The sequence below is a fragment of the Melitaea cinxia genome, chromosome 26 (assembly GCF_905220565.1).
Source record: "Melitaea cinxia chromosome 26, ilMelCinx1.1, whole genome shotgun sequence".
NCBI classification, from domain to species: Eukaryota; Metazoa; Arthropoda; class Insecta; order Lepidoptera; family Nymphalidae; genus Melitaea; species Melitaea cinxia.
This window is the reverse complement of record NC_059419.1, coordinates 5,370,223-5,385,143: the sequence shown is the minus strand read 5'-3', so window position 1 is coordinate 5,385,143 and position 14,921 is coordinate 5,370,223. Positions and strand designations below refer to the sequence as shown.

Here is a 14,921-nt window from a genome sequence, read left to right as displayed (position 1 = left end):
AGGGGATTACTTTATTACATTTGAAAAGCGAAATAAAAGTTTCAATGACACAAACGGTCCAGACAGAGTAATTGGCTATAGTGGCTTATTATTTCAACCCTCGTGAGCGATATTTACAATTTCAGTGCACTCGGTCATTCGTTTCAATCGCTTTCATTCAATTTAGGCTCTTTCGATTTTGCTCTCGGCGATATTTATTCGATAAGCTAAGAGTAACTAAGAGAGCACCAAGCTTGGAACACGTTATTTGAATGGGTGCTCGGTTCGACTGAAAGATATTTTTTAATTTGTTTTGGAGTCAACAATTTTACGTTTGTGATTGAATTAAAGAAATTAATAGTTATTTTTTTCACACACAAATTGTAATTAATAAATATAATAAATAAATAATAAATTGTAGTTAATTGTAAAACAAAAAAAAAAAACATTTTTAAGCAATCTTCCAGTCATTAGTTATATCTACCGAAATTTAAATTAAATAATATAATTAAATTTTAATGACTACAAAAAGATTGTCTGATTTAAGGACTTAAAATGGTAAGTTTAGTTAAAGTACAAACAAGTTTGCAAGGGTTAAGTGATTTAAAAACCTGTTTTTTAGAAAATAATAATAAATAAATAACAGGCAACATTTTATGTAGTAAGTTTACAATACATACCTGCATTCAGGGTCTTCTCGGCAAGCGTGCGCCAGGGTATGGCAGGCGGGAAGGGGAGAACCAACCGGTGGTCTTTGAGCGCAGGACGGGTGCAGCCTCTCTTGAGCATTCATGCATGAATCCTCTTTGTTGTCGGTTTTCCTGTAACCATTATTTGGAAGTAAATGGGATAGCTTTAGTTAAATGCTCTTGACTGATTCCGTTATTACATTTTCTGGTTTAACGATTTGCAGTTTTTATGACAGTTGTTGATCTTTGTTGTTGAGGATTTAGTTGTGTTTATAACAGAACATCATCTAGTTCTGAGCTCTTTGAATTTAGTTTTTCTTACCCTCTTGTTTCTTGTAAGACATTTTTTTTCTAAAAAATATTTTTTAATCCTCCTAAAATATAAAATACTCTAGAAAAGTTAATTATTTTCTTATGCTTAAAATGTTTTTTATATTACTCACTTGCAGAGACAAAAAGCTATCTCCGTATTCCACTTGACCTCTGGTTTTCTGTAAAAGCCACGTAACGCAGCCATGCATCCCTCCCGGTCGCAGTCAGTTGCGTGGCACTTTTGCAGAACTGGCGTTAGAGACGTGACACACTCGCTGTCCTTGATGCAAGTGTCGAGCGCCACGTGACAAGTCGATTGGAGCGCCACCTTATCATCACCTGGTTTACCGTTCTCTTTGGCAATTCTCTCTGTTGGTCGGTTTTTTGTTTTAGTGTGTTGTTATAATGGTATAAATGTTAGGTCTATATCGGTTCATAGATGATTATTATCAAGTGTGTATGAGAAATTAACAAATGTACACTTATTTAACGTTTTATTTCAAGTTTTTTTTAATGAAATAATCATTACAATAAGACTTGTAATGAGTATCACTAAAATATGTTCGTTTTATTAGTCGTAATTTTTATAATACAAATGAAAATATTTGGTTTAAATTGGTATCAAAAATACAATGTTTGGATATTTTTTATCCTGGTACACCTATACCTGTTATTTATATTTTATGTTAGTTTATGTAGTATATATTATTGTTAAGTGTTAATAAATAGTATTTTTATATTAGTTTAAATTCCATAATTAGATACACATTTATAGGAATAATTGAAATAATAATAAAAATGTTATGGAAACCAAAATAAAATAAAAAGGTGAACTTCAACGATAAAGTTGAACTAAAATATAGGTACTTTGATGAAAATAAAATACAAGATAGTGGGATAAATACTGTTATATACTCATGCTTAAGAGGAAAAGTATAAATTACAGTGTAATAAAAAAAGATATATGTATATAATGTGAAAATATTACGTGATGGAAAATACTAAACTGATTTTTTTAAATTCATAGGATTACGGATGAGTGGTACGATACATACAAACTGTTCAAGTATCAAGTGATATTAAAAATATTACATGCTTAAGATAAACGTTAGTCGTTTAAAACATTGCAAATCTCACTTACACGTTTAGTTTACGAGCAGAGGATCTGGTGTTCAGTATTGACTTACCGTAAAGCAAGATTTCAATAAAGATCTCGCGTAATCCGACGGTGGTATCCAACAAATCATGGCCGATAAATCTTTAAATTTTTAGCTTAAATTGCAAAGCTTCTCGGAGATTTACGCGTTTAAGCGCCTTTTGTAAATCGCACCTTTTCAACTAATTCTTCTATCTTACGGTGGACCATGAAGATGAAAGCAGATTTTAAGATTTCTAAAGCTCTAAATTAAACCTCTCTAAGTGTTTTCTCTACATAAAGCTTTACTCGTATTATTCCTGGTTTTAATATCACCCGTCTGCGTTTTATTATCTACTAGACTAAAACTTGTTATGAAAGGTCTACTAGTGTTTTAACGGGGTCTTAATGAGATAAACGAAGGGGGATGAATGAAATGTGGACTCACGGGATGTGCTATGAAAATGGTACCACCGTGTACACAATGATATTGTACGGGGACCTCTAGAAATGTACAATGTCGAAGCTGAAGTGTCAATACGATATCTATGGTTAGGTTGTCTGTTTATAGTGTACCTATTCGTAGCATAGTTAATCGTTATATTTTGTACTAATCTCTTGATTGTATGAACAATAACCTTTTGCTAATGTCTGACTAGAGATTAGTGAGCGTATACGTACGGTTCTCATCAATGTATCCCGGTCCGTAGACGGTCTTGGTCGCGTACAGCGGATCTTCACTCCCCCCTGGTTCGTGATTCCAGCGATGGTAATGGTGCCCGTGTGGTTTGTAGTGGGGGCTCGAGTAACGGTGGACGTGCGTCATTATTTTATCCGGAGCTATTAGGTTGCCGTCCTGCGTTATCGACATACCGCCAATCCATGAAGACACTCCCGTTGCGTTCCGATTCGCGATGCGTCCGTCGGACGTCAGTTTTACTGGAATTGCATCCGTATCGCTTAGCTGTGGGAACCGACTACCGGGCCGAAGCGCAACGCTCGGCTGAGCGATCGCGCAGGGCCGGTTGCTTACAATAAAAATAAATCCTAATAAGTTAAAAAACGACAAAAAACAACGATATCAACAAAATTACGACAAATAACTTGCAAAAAGTAAAATTGCGAATTAAAATTTCGAGTTTGTTTCTGATAATATAATAGCAAGCCTTCCTGACTGGTACATTTGTTGAACGATTATCATCAAAGCAAAGTCTATGCCGCGCAGTAACCATAGAGATCGTAGAAATAGTAGATGCAGAGAGAAAACATGCAATCATGCTCGAATTAAGAGAGGAAATCCATTTTAGACTTTCAAAGCGGACGCGTTAGCAAGATTAATTGGCCGAATTTTCATCCGTTGAAAGTCTAGACTGGTTTAAAATTAAGGAATAAAGGATATTAGCAGATTTAAAAGCATGCGGGCATAAAGTAGGAGCGAATTTATTATTTCGATAAATGAAAACTAGAAATGGATGATGATTTTATTTATTTATGTCGGTTAATTTATGAACGTAATGTTATATTTCAAACAATTTAAACATTATATTTAATGCGTTTTAGTGTAAAATGACACTATTTTCATCGAACATACCATGGGCACTAAATTCCACCTAATGTATCATTAAATCTATCTTATCTAGTGTTTTATAAAATTACTATGAATAATCAACTAATAACGTTGATCGCTTCAAAGCCTTATATTTATTTTCGTTGTCATCTAGAGTACGCTCCTACCTTACGAAGCTTAGCGAAGCGTGCAGTGCGATAGGCGACGGAATCCGATAGACACATAGAGAGAGGTGCGGCGGCGGCTCACCATGGCGGGGCCGAGGGGGACGCGGGGAGAGGAGGGCGGCGCGGAGAAGACTTGCGGCGGCAGCGCGAGTCATCAGCCTGGTCCCGTTCTCGGTGAGCAGCAGGATTGTGCCATCGGGAGCCGCGTACCGCGTGAGGGGGGGAGCGCGAGCCGCGGGCCGTTGCGGCTCGAACAGCGCTCGGACCGCCGGCGGACATTCGCCCCACGCCGCCGCTGCCCCACAACCACGTTACCAAAAACCACTAACCGCCCCCTTGCCGAGCCGCGAAAGTGGAACACACTTAACGGACTTTTAATATAGGCATAGGTAAGTCGGTAATTATGACTATTGAAGTCGAAAATGACAACAGCTGAATAAAACGAACAGTATATTGGGTGTCAGTGTTGATTTGTTTGAAATGTTAGAGTCCCTTAAGAGTATTCCTTTGAAGACGGAACAGACGTGAGAATTAGGGTATTTTTCGCCGCCAATTATGCTCTATCAGTAGCAGTCGCAGACCATTCACCGAAGGCCGAAGGTGTGAAGCCAAGAGTTCAGGTAACTGCGGGCACTTGTACGATGTGTGAGGTCAGGAGTACACTAAAAAGAAGCTTCGTGTCCGTGAAACAAAGGTATACAGCCTTGTGTGGTTAAGTAGTGATCTAATTGATCCTAAGGCCTATGCATCTAATCGGTGTACAAATAAAATAGGCACGTATAAGAAAGGAACATGAAAAATAAAAAGGTTACGAAACATAACTAACTGAACACTTTGACGACTATTTGAACGAGTCTATAACTCTTTAAGCGTTTGAGGTGACGTGTTTAAATTTGTTTTATTCTTTTTATCTTCTTAGCTGACCTTTTTACACTATGAGTTCGGTTAAAATAGTGTTTGATTAATGGATAAAGTCAAAATAATAACGAATCGACTAAGTGTTTGTATATGACCCGCAAGGCACAGTTCATTTTAGGGTTTTTTATCATACATATTATCATTTTTTTTTTGTGTACATTATGTTACGTATGTTCCTAAGTGTTAACACTTAAAGTTAAATAATACATTCGACACATTTTTACTAGGTTTTGAGTGAGAAATATATAACACGATCATCGGTAATACTTTTAACTGTTAACAATAATTCAGAGGATAGGTGATAATAGAAGCATATCATTAAAATTCTGGTATAAAAGAAATATATCGAGATATAATCGTTTTGTACCGAATATGTTGTAATACAACATTTATTTATAATAAATAAACTCACTAGCGGTAGTCCTGACTATTATCTTCTATATATTAAATACGTGAAGCAAAAACTTTGTACCCCTTTTAACGAAAACTGCGCCGACGGAGGTATATGATATTTCACACACTTATAGTTTGTATCGATAACGAGTGCAGAATGTGCACGAGTGCACATAAAAATACATTAAATCAATGAAAAAAACATTACACATCCTACTATGTATTTGACACACTCTCGCATATTATACTCTTTTGTTTGTCTTGAAAAAAATAGTCAAGTAACTACGCATTATCAAAGATTACTCAAACAGTAGTTATCAGATCTCGATAAATATGTGACCACATGATAAACACCAGCTTTCGATTAAATTAAAAATTATCAAAATCGGTACACCCAGTAAAAAGTTATTGCGGATTTTCGAGAGTTTCCCTCGATTTCTCTAGGATACCATAATCAGATCCTGGTTTCCTTATCATGGTACTAAGCTAGGGATATTCCCTTTCTAATGAAAAAAGAATTATCCAAATCGGTATATCCAGTAGAAAGTTATGCGGTACAATACAACGTAGGTCGACGAAAAAAGCGTCAAGTAAAAACGCATTATCAGATATAACTCGAAAAGTAGTTGTTAGATTTCAAATAAATTTAAATGGGACTAAATGACACATACCACCTTTCGATCAAAAGAAAATTTCTCGAAATCGCTCCACCTAGTCAAAAGTTCTGAAGTAACATACAAAAAAAATAACCAGTCGAATTGAGAACCTTCTTCTTTTTTGGAAGTCGGTTAAAAAGCGATTGATGCCGCAGTCGTCATCTAGTATAACCCAAATTGATTATTATTAAAAGTTTCGATACTAAATAAGAACATCGATTACTTTAATTTATAAAATCGATGAGTTTCATCTCCATTTTAATTGACGGTAGATGAGAAATAACCGGTATTTTTCGCGCGAGGGCAACATTTAAAAAGGTATTTTTCAACGGCTGCGATATTTTTCGCTTGTAAGTTAGGGAACTTTGTACAGTTGTATATTTCCCACGACCGAAAGCGACCCGAACGAAATTCATTGTACGCCCAATGTTCTCTATAGCTTTGTTAAAACTAGTGTAGACTCGCTCGGGTCTGTTTACTACTACGTATGTTGTAGTACTTGTAGTTTCCACGGTATTGTTTCGGACGTGGAAATTAAATGGTTATATATAACGTATACATTTTTGAGAATTTGATATTTGTGTTTCATGTTTTTTTTTTAAAGTTCATATTGCTGAAATTAATAGGTCGTCTGTTTCATGTTTTAGGGCTTAATGCACTTCATTACTTTTTTACAGTCGGTAAAACTACGTACGCTGCGATAACTTTTTTTGCTTTTTAATCATATTGACAATTAAAATATATTTTCTTAATAAAAATATACATAACGTAACGATCAAAAGTTGCCTTAATTTATTTTTACTCTGACAAAGTCGTCACTTATGGATGGTTAACATTTTATTGTTTAAGGTCAAAGATTTGACTAGTATTTGATTAAAAGAGATTTTTGGTACAAAATACAATATTTTCTAATAATTAATTGACGGTATTTCATATTTAAAAAAAACTTAAAGATTTACGCTAAAGGATAAATTCACATCGTTCATTCATTAGGTATCTGTATAAAATTCACTCAAAATCAATTTAATTTACGTTTAGTACTGTTACTACTAAACATACCTAGATATTTACCATTAAAACATTAAAACAAACATTGAGGCAATTGAAGATATTTATTTAAAATAAAAACAAATCACAAACCATCAAAGAAATTATTTAGTAACGATTTACAGTTGTCAATGAAATTTCGTTTCAAAACACCGTCGACACAATCGTGAAAATCGTGAACGAAAGAAAAGTGTCGAAGGCGAAAAAGATTTCTTCAAAAAGGTTCCATAGAACCCACAAAGAGCCCTCGATACAAAGGGCGAGGAAAGTTGAATAGATTTCCTTTCTTTTGTTTCTTTACTGTATCGGTTCTTGACTTCTAAATTATTATTCGATTGATGTTATTGGTAGGGCAAAAGAATGCTGACCTTTGTTGGTGGTATGAAATGAATAGGAATTATATGTTTTGATTTAGTTACTTAATAGTTTCATGTAAACATACAATAAATTCATAGCGAGATCAACTCTTCATATTAAATCGCTTTTTTTTCGCTGCATCTCCCAATATCAGACTGCTGGGCATGGGCCTCTTTTCATGAGAATGATCAGAGCTTAATCCTCCACGCTGCTCCAATCTGGGTTGGTGGATATATTCCCTATTATGAGTAACGATCGCTATCAGGTGTACAGGATAGCAACCGAGAGCGACAGTTTAACGTGTTCTCCGAGGCACGGTGGAGAGACCAACAAGGGCTAAGAACCAGACCGGAAATAAATATTTGTATAAACACAAATATCCACTCCAAGCGGCGATTATATTTTAGTACGTTTTTTCCCCTCAAATCAACGCAGGTGAAAGAAATCAAGTATACAAATGAAATGACACGCTCTTTTACAGCAAAGTTTTTGCTTACATTTTATATGTACTCGTAATGATAGCTTGATGTTTTACACCCTATAATAAAATGAAAAAGTAATGGTTTTTTATTATTGTTTTAGACATTAAAGTACATAGAATTAATTCCATATAACAACAAACAATTAAATTATTCCGCTTCATAATATTAGCACACACTTCAAATAATATTTTGTTGACATACAAAATAAATATTTTCCTCTTTAATATTGAAAATACCGAAACATTTCATGCGTTATATTTATTACTGTAATCATTTCAGTGAGTTACAAAATATTTATCACACAGTAATTGGAGTGGGTTGAAACAAAAAAAGGTATCATGTAAGTGTCGTAACTGAAATTGCTCTTTTCTATGCACGCATACAAGTTTATCGTTATTATATAACTACAGAATTTGCTTCCGTATTACTAATTAAAAGATTATAAACAACCCAAAAAACCTAAAAGGATGCTGAGTATAAATTTAATAATGAATTAAAATTGGACGTTTTCAAAATTTTTTAATGCTATTTATTCACCAATCGTGATACACATTACAGTCAGAGAAGTACAATGAATCCATAAATTCTTCATTATGACTCAATTATAATAGTAGACGTGCTAAAGTTGACATCTCTTTAGCCTTACTAATGCTATAAATTTGAAAGTTTTTAAGATGTTTGTAAGTATTTTTTTATATATAATTAAGTCGACAAACAGGTAAGCGATTACCGTAGCTTATAGACGTATACAACACCAGAAGTATTGTAAGCGCATTTCCGACCCTATCCCAAATTCCCCCCAGAAGCTCTGGTCACCTTATTCACCATCAGGAACACAACACTGCTTGAAAACAGTATTATTTAGCTGTGATCTTCTGTACGGTCGAGATACTACCCCAGTCGGACTGCTGCTGATAAAACTTAGGTTACTTTTTAGCCCAATATTCATGCGTAGTCGGATATTACGAGGGTGAAACGGCGAGGAAGAGCTAGTCTATACAAATAAATAAAATTGGAGTGTCTGTTTGTAGTATTAAAATAACCGCTTTTAACACAATTCATAAGTATTTATACACGCTAGATAGTCTGTATGTCTGTCTGCATATTCGTCTGTTTGTTCCGGCTAATTTCTGAAACGGCTGGACCGATTTTGACGGGACTTTCAGTGGCAGATAGCTAAGCTAGCTAATAAGGATTAATTTAAGCTACTTTTATTTTAGATTTTTTTTTTATATGTTTTATAAATCTGCGAACTGAACAATATTTGGTTAAATTTGACGCGGACGAAGTCGCGGGCACAGCTAGTCTTACATAAAAAATAATTAAACTCTATTTAATATACACAAAACAAAGTTCAAAAGTGCTTGTGCCTAAAACACAAATACCTTTGTCGTCTGAACAATATTGTATTATTGTAATTAATGTTTTATTAAAACTTTGTTATTGCCGGGATCCTCTTCAAATGTTACCTTTCAAAGCTTTATGACTACCTCCGGGCAAGGGACTGATGCCTGTGTGCGACAGCTTGAAAGAAAGTAAATTAGTATAGGATTAAACATCTTGTGAAGACTCACACGGTAAATGTTAAGTCCGTTAATTAATTTTTAGTTTTGTTCTAATACTTTTTGTACCTCACCACTTTTTTGTCGGTCACCAACCCGCCTGCCCAGCGTGGTGACTATGGGCAAAACACATGAGTTCACGCCAGTTTTGGTGTGAACTTCTTGAGGACTATGTCCAGTAGTGGACTGCGAAAGGCTGCTGTGATGATGTGATGGTGATGAGTTTTGTACTTTGTTGCTATTGATGCGAATTGAGGCTTTTTACAATAGAATACAAGTCTTTTTCTCACATTTTATGTTTAAATTATACATAGCTGTAATAGTAATAAAATCGAAATTAAAAATTACCTTATTCGAGGACTTGGGGTTTCTGTCAAAGATACGATCAGAAATGAACCTATCCGTGAGAGAACAAAAGTACCCGACATAGCCCACAGAATTAGCAAGTTGAAGTAGCCAGTGGGTTAGTCATCTGTGTCGCAGGACCGATAGCCGCTGGAGCATACGTGTGACGGAGTAGAGAGCGCGTGTTGGCAAATGCAGTGTGGGACGTCTTCCGGCCCGCTGGACCGACAATCTACGTAAGATTGCCGGTGCAAGCTGGATGAGGGGAAAACCGGGATGTTTGGCACGAACTTGGGGAGGCCTATATCCAGCAGTGAACTGCGATAGGCTAAAGTGAAGTGAAGTGAAAGTGAAGTTACACCGATTCCGAAAGTAGATTTTGCAGACAAGAATCAGCAAGAAACTTCACAGTTATTCTTCTTAAAATAGAAGTTCTTATGTCTAGGCTAAAGTAATTGTAAATATTTATGATATATAACCTATTTTATTATTTCAGTATTTCTTTGTCAGTGTCGATAAAAAATGTAAAATATTTTGTATATACAAAATATGGTTCAATGTCAAATACCATCGTCATGCTCCAAATATAAAAGTCACAGTTCCACGAGTACCGGTACTTGAACCTTGCTTAACGAGATCTTCAATCACAAATTATAATTATTTATAAATATATTATTTATTTATTAAGATACATAAAAGAAAGAATACAAATTAAATATCAGTAAGACGCCACATAAACTTATTCGAGTTTTACTAGACGTCAGAATTGATAATGTATATGTGTGTATTTAAGTATTGTCTATAAAATTATTCTGTTACAATAACGTTTTATTAAACTGGCATCCTTCCGTTTAGAGCTATATACTGGTACTGATAATACATGAAGGCATACCATAGTCGAAATTATATTTGAAAAAAAAAGAAGCACTCGTAGGCACAGCACATTATTACGTAATTTTCAAATCGACAAATTTGAAAAACAAATGTTAAGAAGACATGGGATAATTGTGTTTGCTCGCAAACGAAAAAAAACCGACTTCAATTACATCGACGAGTAATACAACGTAGATCGACGAAAAAATAGTCAAGTAACTACGCGTTATCAAAAATTACTCAATTTTTTGGAAGTCGGTTAAAAATTGGCTTTTAATAACCGATTCAACTGTAAAATCACGACAATAACGCACAATACAAGATGGTAACGTTATGAATAACTAGCCGACCCGTGCTCACTTCGTTGGGCGTTAATTATTTTTGTGATGCAAATATAAAGTTTTCATCTCCCTGTCAGTCCGTTGGCGCAGTTTGTAGTCTTTCCGCCCTGCTTTCTGTGCCGTGGGTTGCGGGTTCGATTCCCGCCTGATTCTGGGTGTTATATAATATTTGTATTTATATATTTATATATGTATTATTTCTATGTGTGTATATATATATAACTACTATATATATATATATATATATATATATATATATATATATATATATATAGTTATAACAGTTGACAGTAAACAGTTTAAACAGCTGTTACCTGTAACACAAGCATTAAGTTTCTTATCATACGAACAGACGACCGTGTGTGTATGTTATATGATATTTATTTATTTATTATTATTTATATACTATTATTTTTCAATTAATTTTTTGTTCAATAACAATAAAATAAGTCTATATCACTCCTGAATAGTGTAGCTTTCTGTTAGTGAAAGTGTTTTCATGATCGGATCAGTATTTGCGAAGATTACCCCGTACATACAAACAAAGTTATAAACTTTACCTCTTTATAATATTAGTATAAATAATAATTTGATAATCAATTTTACTATTTTTTATTAGTGTTAGGTTAGTATAGATATTGCAGTTAAATGGAACGACGCCAGTTTAATAATATATTGTATGTCACTTTATATAATATACACATATTGTGTGATACGAAGATTCTAAACGGACAGATTTAAATTACGTTCGTTAAGTCAGTTGATCCCAAAATCCTTCTGTTTACGTTTAACATGGAAGATATCAAGAAAATGCCTCTGATGTATGAAAATAATTTCAACGCTACAGACAGGTTTATGGAATTTAAACGGGATGAAAGATTTCTATTGTTTATTTAATTTCTTTTGAATGAATATTTAAATTGAGGAAATGCTTGTTTTTTAGCCAACAGTTCGCGATTTAAACTAAAATATAAAATAATTGTTACCCATTAAACGGGTGAAGGTCGTGCCTAGATCGAATCTCTTAATATTTATCAATAAAAACTAATTTATTAAAGTGTCATATGTCATCACTTTTGTTTTTCTAGATAATATCAGTATAAAAAATTCGGTTGGTAATTTTTTCCAGTCTCACTTAGACGATTAAACGTGAACTTTCATGCCTTTAAAAAATTCATAAAATAAAGCAAAGATGTATACATATAAATAAATTACATTTTTATCATTTTCATAACATCATTCAAAACATTGTCATGTAAACGTAAAAAAACTTAACCCAATCAGAAATAAAAGCAACTTTTTGTTTATTTGCTAAATGCTCGCAGATCGATGAGTAAAATATTACTCTTTGTTAAATGACATTCATAATACATTTAACTCTTAAAATGATTTTAATTATTCTTTATTTCGCCTAGGTAAATATATCTAAAAAAGCTTATATATAATATATACTATATATATACAAGCTTCTTTGCGTGATTGTTTAAAAATATACAAAGAAATAAACTTCCTAATTTTAATTATTTTATAACAGTTGTTTTAAACCTTGCGTTAATAGTCTTGTAAATTGTAAAGTTAACTACTCACAATCTCTTATCGGCGTATGAAATTAACGCGTCAATTTTTTTTTTGTACAAAGTAAATTATTAAAAGATGTAATCAATTAAAAATAGCATTTCATTTGAAATATGTTTCGGTAGCAGAATGTTTTGTATAATATCATATTTTTTACTGTTTTAGTTTTTATAAAAAATGCCTCAAGAGTAATTCTAAAAGTTAATCAAAATTTATCAGTCTATCAAAAAATTAACCATCTGAATACTATTATACAAAAGCAATTAAAAATAAATACATAAACGTCTTAGACTTAGTTTCCAGCAGTATATGAATACTGTGCCAAGTTCCGAAAAAACAACCGACATACAAGTTGTGTGGCTACGGCAGTAAAGAATATAGCCACCCCCTGTCTTCCTGTGGCTGTCGTAAGAGGCGACTAAGGGGTAACATAGTTCCACTACCATTTTGGAACTTAAAAAGCCGACCGATGGAAGGATAACCATCTGATCATCATAATCCAACTGCTGGCCTTGAAATACACGGGTCAAAGACGGGCAGCAGCGTCTTCGGTGCGACAAAGCCAGCCCTGCAGTCACCAATCCGCCCGCCCAGCGTGCCACCTATGGGCAACACACATGAGTCACACCATTTTTGGCGCGAACTTGTGAAGTCCTATGTCCAGCAGTGGACTGCGATAGGCTGAAGTGATGATGAAATGATGATGATGATACAAACACAATTAGACCAGATATTTGTTACATACGGAAACGCGTCGTTAGCTTTTATAAACCAAACGAGTGAAACGTTTATTTACTGTTAACATTAACAGCCAGTTTAATATTTGAATATATTTATTTTATCTCTGAATTTGCTTACTAGAAATAGAATTTTGACGTAAGCCCCATTCATATTGTGTCAAAAATCGATCGCTAATAAGCTAGGGACCTTCAAAAAAAAAAAATATTCCTCTTTGATGTCTAAAAATCCTCTGATGTAGCGGGTGTCTGTGAATGTTATTTTCACTTACCATCAGGTGAGTCAACTGTCCGTTTGCCCCCTCTTCTATAAAAAAAGCTACACCAGAGATACAGTTCAAGACTAACTTGCCGTTTGTTATCAAAGGTATGTTTTACCACAAAGGTAGCAAACAAGCGTTTGGTCCGTCTGATGGTTAGCGGATACCGTAGCTTACAGTAGCAGAAGCTCGAGTTTCTTTATTCATTACAATAACAACAATACTTGAAAGTAGTTTTTTTTAGCTTCTGTAAGGGTGACGTATTTCCCCAGTCGGGATGCCCCAAGTTTTGAACAAGATGTTTCCTGCTGTGCCTCAAAAAGATATATGACTTTTTATTTATTACAATGGCTTAAAATATCGCTTCAATATATTTTTATCTAAATCAAATTTAGCTTTCGTCCAAGTTTACCTCGAGGCTCTTAACCTACAAAGTGGTGAATCAAGACACTTTGCGACACGGTTAAATCCAGCTAGACGGCAAGCTCGCGATAAATCTGTATTCAGGCTTATTTTAAAATGCAAAATTCACTTTGAAACGATTACAGTTTTATTTCTTACTTTGTAATTAATATGCTTTAAGAAATCCAGACAAAAATCTTTTCAGAAAATTGAATTAATATGCAGCAATATAGAATGTTAGGGGACTGTTTCATACTTGTATATTATGTGTATTCTACAATAATATTATAATGACCTCATGTACAGTATTGTAAGCTTTTTATTGTTGAAAATTGAAAAATATTTTAAATATGAAGGTTTTACGTCTGTTATTTTTTTAAATATCGAAACCAGGAGACCTATAAAATTAAATTTATTCAAAATCGGTGGTGGGAATGTGGGGAGATAAAAAAAATTACCCAAGAATAAATAGAACAATTATCCTATAGAAATATAGTGATAAAATTTGATGATCTTAAAGTTTATTGAACTTATGCATTTATTATTATTATTTTTAAACTCGATACAAGTATTATAATTAATAAATTAATTTCTAAGTTTATACACACTAAGAGCGCGTTACAGTATTTAATAGTATTTTGAAGTCAATCATTTTTTTCGTTTAACATAAAAATTATTTATTAATTCAGTTTTGTTACACGTCTTAAATCTCGCCATAAACTTCACCTCGACGGCTCTTAACCTACAAAATAACTGACGATATTTTGTGGTGTCGAAAAAAAAAAAAAAAAACTAAATATACGTAACTAAATAAAGATATATGTTAAAGTATTATGTGTTTAATAAATATCAAGCTAAGTCTTTTCTTCAAGAAAGTAAAATAATAAAGCTTAATCCACCTCACTATTTTAATATAAGCTAGTGTACATGTTCTCGTAGATCTGATTTTTTTTCTTCTTTGTTCAACCTTTTTCAGAATATAGCATCACAATTTTTAGCTCCGATGCAAAAAGAGGGGTGTTATAAGTTTGACATCAATGTCTGTGTGTGTGTTTATAGCATCGTAGTTCTCAAGTGGATGGAGGAATTTTGAAACAGTTTTTTTAAACCAAGTAGTTTAAACT

General features: G+C 33.7%; 1 protein-coding gene across 1 annotated transcript in view; it reads right to left on the bottom strand.

Moving 5' to 3' along the window:
• Positions 1–14,921, bottom strand: part of LOC123666428 — a 74,350-nt gene that overhangs the window by 16,477 nt on the left and 42,952 nt on the right. The window contains exons 7-9 of the mRNA XM_045600520.1: positions 2,797–3,054; positions 1,112–1,349; positions 660–800 (exon numbers count right to left, since the gene is read on the bottom strand). Of these exons, the coding sequence (XP_045456476.1) occupies positions 660–800; positions 1,112–1,349; positions 2,797–3,054 (637 nt within the window). The remainder of the gene's footprint in view (positions 1–659; positions 801–1,111; positions 1,350–2,796; positions 3,055–14,921) is intronic.